This window comes from Malus sylvestris, chromosome 10 (genome assembly GCF_916048215.2).
Source record: "Malus sylvestris chromosome 10, drMalSylv7.2, whole genome shotgun sequence".
Lineage (NCBI taxonomy): Eukaryota > Viridiplantae > Streptophyta > Magnoliopsida > Rosales > Rosaceae > Malus > Malus sylvestris.
In genome coordinates, this window is record NC_062269.1 from 34,569,897 (window position 1) to 34,579,948 (window position 10,052).

General features: G+C 36.9%; 1 protein-coding gene across 1 annotated transcript; it reads right to left on the bottom strand.

The window, feature by feature from the left end:
* Nucleotides 1–5,078: 5,078 nt before the first annotated feature.
* Nucleotides 5,079–9,483, bottom strand: LOC126584506 (potassium transporter 10-like). Its single transcript, XM_050248863.1, has 9 exons — nucleotides 9,358–9,483; nucleotides 8,806–9,024; nucleotides 8,315–8,540; nucleotides 7,816–8,061; nucleotides 7,389–7,439; nucleotides 7,019–7,279; nucleotides 6,760–6,927; nucleotides 6,183–6,437; nucleotides 5,079–5,893 (listed from the first exon to the last, which is right to left on the bottom strand). Exons 2-9 carry the CDS (start codon nucleotides 8,917–8,919, stop codon nucleotides 5,079–5,081), a joined length of 2,136 nt encoding a protein of 711 aa, XP_050104820.1. The 5' UTR covers nucleotides 8,920–9,024; nucleotides 9,358–9,483.
* Between the last annotated feature and the right edge of the window lie 569 nt (nucleotides 9,484–10,052).

Genomic DNA, 10,052 nt, shown 5'->3' on the forward strand with positions numbered 1-10,052 from the left:
AATGGAAAGGAACACTTCGAATTACACTCCAATGAGTAAGGCCTATTTTGATAGGAAAAAAAAAGAAATTATGAGCCGACGGCAGTTATTTGTGACAGACTATACTCCTACGATGGCGGATGATGAAGATAATAATGATTATGGATATTAAATTTAAGTTGTTGTAGTTTTTAAATTTAATTTGTCATTTTTAAATTTTAGTTGTAGTTTTTAAATTTAAATAATAAATTATGTTTAGCCCTTTGGCCCTCGGTTGGAGACGGTTTTTTGTGAGAGGGCTAAAACGAGCCATCTGGCCCTCGGTTGGAGATAGAGGCAAATATGGCAATGTACTGTTCATTAAAATATTAATATCTTGGAGAATCTTGGAAGGCCAGAGGGCTAAAACGAGCCATCTGGCCAGCCATCGGTTGGAGATGGCCTTAGCCATCTCTATTGGAGATAGTCTAATGATCCACAAAGTCCGACTCCAAAACGGCGCATGTCAAAGAACAAAACGACTTCAATATTAATAAGCACCTGGGCATGGGGCACCTGCCGAATGCCTTCTTGTAGCATAGCTCACACCAATAGTAAACTCATCTCTCTCAGTCTCTTGATGTTAATGGCGGAAATCACCAGAAACCTGCATCCACTATGGAGTTTTCACGATGGTCTCCTTTCTAGATTCACCCTCGTCTCCAGCCTCTAAGGTAAGACTACATTTCTGTTCATGTCAGCAGCTGTTTCCCATCAATTTTTTTATTATTTTTTATTATGTAATTGGAAGATCTCATGTGGATTATCTCAAAATCCTATCGCTTAGCTGTTTCTCTCCGTTGATTTTTAAATCTGTAATTTTGATGGGTTTCATTTGATAGGGTTCATGTAGTTTAGAAATTGGGTTTTGTGGTATGATTTGAGCTTTAGTAAGTAGGGGATGTATTGTGGTGGTGGCATTCACATTTCAGTTTATAAATTAAATCAAGTTTCGTTTAGAGAGAAATTACTAGAAAATATGATGTTGAATCTCAGTGGCGGAGCTAGGATTTCGCATTTGGAGGGGCCTCCCTCGAAATATAAAAACTTTTGCTTTGAATTCATAGCCTATACAAAGACATCCTATTCCTCTCAAAAAAAAAAAAACATCATATTTATTGATATATTGTTTAACCTGATAGATGGTAATTGTGTTAAACGAATTTTCATATTTTGAGATGTAATAATAATCTCATCATCTATGTATATGATTCTGAGCTCCCTCCATTTGTTCCTGTTCGACTCTATAAATTGGATTTACTCTCCCATTAGGATCAACAACGGAGAGAGAGATGAGCGATAGAGACGAGAGAGGACAGCAAGAGAGAGAGATGAGCGGCAAGAGTTTGGGTCATGAGCAAGGTATTAAATATCGGTAATATCGGAAATATCGGTAGTCCGAAAACATGGAAATATCGGGATAATATCGATATCGATAAAAATTACATGGAAACCACGGAAATTGTAAGAAAAACTTGGAAATTTTTATTGAAACTTTGCAGGATGTTTATTTAGTCAATTATCTATTAGTTTGTCACAAAAAATTGGAAGGAAATGCATTGCATGATGGATTTAACATTATCAAGTTGATTATATAGCGAGCTGACAAACATTGTGAGTGTAGAAAATATGTAGTAATTAATTAAAGAAGTCTAAACACACCATAATCATTTATATATAATGAATTAGTACAATATTTTACACTTTATACATTGCATGGTAAGATACATGAGTGACTTAGTACCGCATAGAGTTCCTATGAGGTTCAAAATTTTCACTATCTTCATCATCTTTATGTGTAGAGTAGGTGTATTTTAGCATATTTTTCACAAAAACATAAGTGATATAGTGGTCAAGGTGTTGAAGGAGTAAATAAGGAAGGGTTCGCGTTAGTGTTTTAAAGACAAAATTATATTAGTTTCCAAAAAAAAAAAAACACAATTATATTAGTATTTTATTACTTCTCAAAGACTTATGCCATGGAAGAAATTGCATGGTGTACATATATCAACCATGGAAGGTGACCTCACCCCCAATATCAAAACTGACGGTCCAATAAATATGGCACCTCACCCCCAATATCAAATTCGAATAATAATGCAGTTCGAAAAAAAGTTGAAAACAATTTTTTTTGTTAACCGGCGGCACTAAAAAGATGAATGTATTAATTACGAGTTGCTTTACCGTTGAAAACAAAAGCACGGGACATCCACACTCATCTTTCTCTCTTCCCTAAACGCACCCACACCACACAAATTTCTATCATCTACCCGTGTGTCTCTCTCTCTCTCTTGCCCACATCACTCTCTTTCTCAGCCAAACAAAATCATATATGTTCATCTATCCCTACCTCTCTCTCACTCCTCTCAGATCTAGGCTTTACCTTCGTTTTTTTCTTTGAAACAAAAACAGCTGGGGATGGAGCCGGGGCGGAGATGGGAACAGCGGCGGTGGCGGCGCAGGAACGGGAGGAAACATCGGGGGATGGAGCCGGGGCGAAGATGGGAACTCCGACGACTCGTCTTCGTCGTCGTCGTCGGTTTCGGGATTCGGAGTTCTGGGTATGTTTCTTAATGGGTGGAGATCCCGAGTCGCCACCGATCCGCAGTTCCCCTTCAAGGTTCTGATGGAGGAGGTCTTTTACAGTCGGCCGGAGCTGTAGAAGCTCCGGCGTTCGTCTCCGACTTGCACAATTCCAGAATTTCGCGATAATATAAAAAATATCGCGATATTATCGATATTATCGCGATATTTTGACGAAAACCCCTTAGATACCACTTAAAATATCAGTTGGAGGAAAAACCGATAATATCGGCGATATATCGCTGATATTATCGATATTTTCTTCCTTGGTCATGAGAGAGAGTCCACAATTTAGGGTTTTTAGTTTTTATTTTTTTAATTTTTAATTTTACATGTATTAAAATGGTTAAACGAATACCCGTTCATAACTGCTAGTAATACCTTTAAATTTCACTGGTAAACAGTTATACTCATAACCGTTTCTTTATCTAAATGGTTACCCATAACCGTATCGTGAGTTTTAAATGAGCGAATAACTACGGTTACCCATATCCATGGATATTTTGCCTATCCCTATCACCTACTGTGGCAGCAACAAGACTTGATTCCAGTCGTCATTCCAAAACCTGCCGCCACTGGCGCGGTCCTGCAATTCCAGAAATTAAAGAAGGATGAAGTTTCAGATGTAGACAAGTTAAAAAGCTATATATGCTTTCAAGGATGACAAAGCTTTGAAATTGGGTGAAAAGGGATGAAATACCAAAATTTGAGAGAAAAGAGTAGTTGATATCAGCATCACATCCCTTGTATTTTCTCCGACGTACCCAACCCAACCATGACGATTGGCGACACGTTCTCTCTTTATCAATGAGGAAGGGGAGTTCAAACTTTAAATCTGGTCCAACATTAATTTACTAATTAGCAAGTCAAATGAACATCAGATTGATTTTGACATTAATTTTCAATTCCGATTGTCACATTACAATAGTTAAATACTAGAAAATGTGCCCGTGCTTTGCTGCGAATTTTGAAACCATGATCTATAAAATGCATGAATAATTTCCATAGAAAGTAACTAAAAAAGACGGTCAAGTACCTAAAAACCAATGAAGTGAAACTTTACTTGCTATATATGGATATGCATGCCATAAGAAACCATTTATTTGTAGATTGTGTTGTGTCATCAGTATTATACTCTTAGTTTCAAGTAATCAACCTACTACATGGGAAAAAAACACAGAAAATGAAAAGTAGAAAAGTAGAAGACACAATACACGAGCATCCCACCAAGGATCCTACCTCTATTAGAGTGATGATACAAACATATAGTAAGAATAGTATTTTTGGATATGAAAATGGTGATTAACTTTGTTCGAATTAATGGACACTGAAAAAGAAACATGCATGCATGCATGGCACACTATTATTGGTCCGATGATGAGTTTGCGTACGTACGAGTACTCTCACGTACCTATATATAGACACATTGTGTGTGTGTGTGTGTGTGTGTAGCATGCAGTGGGTACTCTTGACTACGTACATACTCTAGTGCTGGACTACATCAGCAACTGCGTACAAACAATACTTTCAATATGCGCCTTCTTCACTCGCGATGTCTATTTGTTTTGAATATATTTGGCTTCACTGAGTTCACTGTGTATTCTCTCTGATTTTTTCAGTCGACGAAGATGACTGCGTTGTTGTTGAGCGTGGCTGCGATTGCTGGCAAGGGCGGAGCCAAGATTTTTTTCTTGGATGGGCTGGTTGAAAATAGTACCATAAAATCATATGTTTATTTTTTTGCTTATATAAAATATATAATAATCAATATAAAAGAACAACAATATAATATAAACTATTCTCAAAATTATAACCCTAACCGATAAATTCAAGGATCATATAAATAATTAACCTACTAATTAAATCAAGAATAAGTAAATAAAGAGATTAAGAAAGTACCAAAGGTGACATTCATTGAAAAATTACAACGGAAAGTTAGGAATTGCGGAGATAGGGATTTAATTGTGTATTTAAAGAACTTATTAATATTTTCTTGAGTAAGAAGCACATAGGCTAAATTACATAGGATAAATGGTCTTTTTAGGGGGACTGGAGATAGAACTAATTTATAATTTTTAGCATAAAAGTATTATTTACTACCTCTCCTCTACTAAATGTACATTAAATAATAATATGTATTAAAATTGAGTAGGCTATAAACACGAGTTTACAAAAGAATAGATCTATTCACAAACCCATTTTTACTTCCAACACAGCCTTATTAATATTTTGTTAGTGATCATTTCATATTCTTATTGCTTTTTATTTTATTATCTCTATAAAAAAAATTAATATAAAATATTGACGTGGCTTAATCATGACCGCACAAAATAGGAGGAGATGGGAATGACACCCAAACAGGAGGGTAGACATTCTGCCTCTGATAATACTACCCTTACAGAAAACTTCCCTGAGCTACAACCCACCTTAGCCTTGTGGGTGGCTACGCCTGCAATGATGCTTCCGTATCTCTCATTCTATGAGGATCCGGAACCGGGGCCATCAGCATTCTCCATCAGAGATCTCATCAAACAATTAATCAGGGAAATTAAGGAAACTGACAGGTCTACTTGATTGAAGTGATGTATATTACAGTTATTACTCAACTGGCCATCTCCTGATTGATTAGTTTGTTGGCCACGGAAACTAGGTACATCGGAGTTCGGTGACGCCTCCATCAGGGACTCAAGCTGGACAAACATGAAAAGGTTGTGAAAGAGCTTGTTCTCGAAATCATCATCTTTTTTATGGTAGTCTTTATACCCATACCTTACAACGCAACGAAACATATGGAAATTCTTGGGTCCAATCCGCTTTACAAGGAACCGCTCATCTTCTGGGACTGTGAAGACAGGAAGGTACTTCACGCAGACAAAGACAACAACAGAATGGATGGCGGGTAGGTTGGTGATAAAGTGAGAGAAGATCCGGGGAACTCCACTTGCTAGCTCAGTGTACACAAGGCCAATCCCAGGTAAGCGAACCAGTCCTAAACTTGGACCAAGTCCAAGAATCCATGCCATTGAAACCTTACTGTGCATCTCAGTCTCGTAGCGTTTAACTGTACCATAATGCCAAACATACTTGATGATAAAGAAGGCTGCTGCGATCACCAGAGGAACCCAGCCGCCTTGATTGACCTTGAGGAGTACAGCAGAAGAGTAAGTGCCCTCCACAACCAATGATAAGCCAGTGAAGATCAGGACAAGTATCCAATGGCAGCGCCACACTAATATCATAACAAAAATCATAAGCAATGTGGTTACCAACATTACTACACAAACTGCCGTCCCTGTTGCAACACGTAAGATTATGTTAGTTGGTGCAATCTTAAGCTCAACCAAGAAGCCTGGAATGAGATACGACAAGTAACAGTCAAGACAGAAGTTTGAGGAGAGAAAATTTTACCCTGTAATCCTTACTGCCATCATAGATTACCTAATGCTATACAAAAGTTTCATAGAATTTGAAGATGGCATATAATATGGAGGAAAATTCTTTATTCACTAATGCTATGAAGTTATGTTTTAACATAGGAAGATACGTGCACAGTAAAACAAGCGACATCTGGTTTAACTTACCAGTGGCATTCCCTAGGCGGTTTTGATCTTTTAACCCAGCTGTGACGGCAATGCACAGGATCATAACAATCCAATTAATTTCTGGAATATATATCTGGTGACGGTATTTCCTTGATGTATGCACAATTTTGACTCTTGGGAAGCAGCCTAATGCAACTGCCTGCTTGATTAGCGAAAAAGTTGCAGTTATAGTGGTTTGACTTGCAATGATAGCAGCTCCAGTTGCAACAATAAACACGGGCCAGTATATGCTGTCTGCAAGAACATTGAATCAGAATCCTTCGGCAATGCATTACCATAAATGCAGGGCATTCATGCCACTGTAACAATATATGTAAAGTTTAAAGGGTTTCCTTGAACAATAGACTTCTACTTCACGTGAAATTTGAGTATCATAGCACGTTCACGTTTCGAAGAAAATACCGTACACTAGTTTTTCAAATGCGACATACTATCTTGTATCAGTATTCTGACCATACAAGTATTTACTTGGTATCAGTTTCAGCAACATGGAAACAATAAACACCTAAACCTAAATGTTTATGTTATATTTTATAGTTCAAGCAATTAAACAAACCTGGAATGGAATGATAAAAAGCACCAAACACGTTATTTGGATTTTTCATGAGGTATGCTGCTTGACCACAGTAAGCTAATAGAAGGCAAGGAAATACAACCACTGTGAAAGCAAGTTGTATGGATGGGACTGAGAAATGGGATAGGTCAGCAAAAAGTGCTTCAGTACCTGTAAGTGTTCACAACCAGTCTTCAGGGACTAAGTCACAAACTTGCTTGAATTTCATAAATAAAAGAAGGATGGAATATCAAACTTTTACCTGTTATAGTTAGCATAAGACCTCCAAGGGATGTCCACCCATTTTTTCCTCCCCTCTTAAAAAATCGATATACATATATAGGTGAAAAGGCTTTTAAAATCCTTCTATCATACTTCCAAATATTGAACATGCCAATTCCTCCAGTTACGAGAAACCAAAGGAGTACGATTGGTGCAAACAGGAAACAAAGTTTATCCGTACCATAAGGTTGCATACTAAACAAAAGTACCAGTATAACAACAGCAACAAGCACGACTACCTCTGTATAACAAAAGAGTAGCTATGATTAGATTTGGCATAAATGATAGACGAGTAACAAACAAGATGAAACAAATGAAACAGTATCTTTATGTCAAGCATATGGAGATACCATTACTAATCTCAGAGTGGCGTATGTTGATCCCCCCAACTGCTGACAGAACTGCAAAATATAGCATCGATAAGTGTTGCATGTACTTATTAAACAGAATATATATGGTTAAGCAGCTTCCAATAAATCTGAGAAAGAATATCAAAGAACGTGTGTAGAATATTTCAATGTTCTTACTTGGTCAAAATGTGTTCATAGAAGTACCCTTCACCATTAGAAAGAAGAAGATAATAGTTTCATAATTAAGATTGGTCAGGGTGCAAGGGATTGCAATACGCTCCCTTACAAGTTACTTCTTTAGGAACTAATTACGAATGTTGAATGTGTTAGGATACCCATAAAACAAAACTAGATAATTATGCAAATTACCAATGAGGATAGTTAGGCAGAAGAATGATACTACAACATCAACAATGAAGATGGTTACCTGATATGGCTGGAGTCAGAATCCCATCCCCAATCACAGCGGAAGAGCCAACTAGGACAAGAATAAGAAGTCTGCTCTGCATAAATGCATTTCCCTCCAACCATCTCCGGGTTCTTGCAGCAAATGATTTCTCACCAAATGTAGAACGACTATATGTTGTGAGTGCCTCATCCGTCTGGTCTTGGTTAGGAATAGCCTTTATTTTTGCATATCGACAGAGTAATGAATAGAGAGCAAACGTTCCACCTGCAACCATGAGGAGGATAAGTTTACATGAACTGAAAATCGCAGAATCAAATAGAGAAATTTACCTCATTTGGCACTACATTAGAACAAAGCATAACAGCATCTATAGCTCTCGATGTTATTGTCTCAACAATCAAACATAGATGCTTTAGCTTAATGATCTGAGCATAGCATTCAAGTCCTATGCTAAGATTAGAAAGGTAAGGGAGGGGAGGAGGAGCTTATATAAGTATGATAGATTGAGATCAATTACCTTGACCATTGTCATTTTCTCTACAGACAATAAAAACGTACTTCAGGAGTGCAACAAGAGTAAGGGAATAGATAATAACAGATAAAGCTTCAACCAAATCCTCCGGGTCACCAATTCCATCAGGAAACGTATTGTAGAAAACATACAAAGGAGATGTGCCTAAATCTCCATATACAACGCCAAGGCTTTGAAATGCTACCTGCACGAGCGCTAATGCTGAAAATTTCTGGAAGGGCATAAAAAAAAGTGATCAGCAACGGGAGCAAAGATAGTTCAGAAATAGCACAAAAGCTTCAAGATATGTTACATCCATGTCGGATATAAGACAGATACATTCGCTAGTACATGTAATGAAATCTTTTCAACCATATAGGACGAGAAGTGAAAATCAATAACAGATGTAAATCAATCGACTGCCTATTTCAAAAAATAAAACCCTTCAGGACTGACATTTGCGCTGTTTCAATAGGGGTGAGGGAGTCAGATAATACCTTTTCCTCGTGCATGTTCCTCAGCCTTTTAGCCTCTTCATCCATGGGCTGATCAAACTGCTGATCCAAAACCCGAACGCTGCTGTTCTCATCGGTACTTTCATCAGCAGCCATTCGAAACCCGATAATTCAAGCGATTCTACTTCCTTTCCACCAATTCACGTCTCCACTAAATTTTTTTTTTCAATCTTTCCTTCTATATTGAAACTTAAGTCCTAACTGAACAAAATCCAGATCCGATATCAGTAAGAGTCTGAAGATTCCGGTTTCGAATTACTAACAAATGACCAAGGAAAAATCCCAGAAATAACTAAACATCAACCTGCATTCCTCAATCAAAAAGCTTATGATCAAGTATAAAACAGTAAAAAAATCATTCACGCGAAACAAATGTGCACTGCCCACAAATCCAACACAGAAGAAGACCAAATGTGAACAAATACCCAGAACTCCATTGAATCCATGGCAGTCCAAGAACCCCCAGCACATAAATTTTACACAGAAAATGCAAAACAAAATAGGAAAAGATGGAAAATTTATTAGTGTTATTACCTGGTTGCAACTTGCAGATGATCTTCCCAGGTGGGTTTTGCCTCATAGGCTTCGAGTAGCCATTTGAGCTTTGAAACGAGGATGAGAGAGATGAGCACGCGCCATTTTTTAAGAGCAACAGAGGAGTTAAAAAGCACTGTTCTAAAAATTCCGCAGGCAGCTGATCATCACTCTAATTAATGCTTATACGTTTGAAAATTAAGAAATGACGTCTGTAACTCACTTAGATAGAAAATAGATAATTTTCCTTTTACATTTTATTATTTTTAATAAATTGTAAAGAGATTTATTGAATACTTAATTAAACACACACATTATATGTTTGCTTCCCATATTTTCAGTATGTTCTAATACTTCATTATATATATATATCATTATATTTTATAGTTTCTGATGAAATTACATATATTTTAAATATAAACAAACACTTATTTATTCAAAATACAATGAATTTACTTAAATTTGTCCAATCCATCTAGCGTCTTTTAAAAACTTGGTTAAAAAGACTTCACGCTCATATTGACCAAATATTAAAAGACTTCAGTTTATGGAGAACTATATTAATAGCGTGAAGAATGAATAATACCGGGATCAGAAACCGTTCACCAGATAACGTTATTTTATGGAAGATTCTAAACCGCTCATAAGCACGATGTTTGTGTCAATTTTATTAAACAGCTGAGAGAATAAACAAA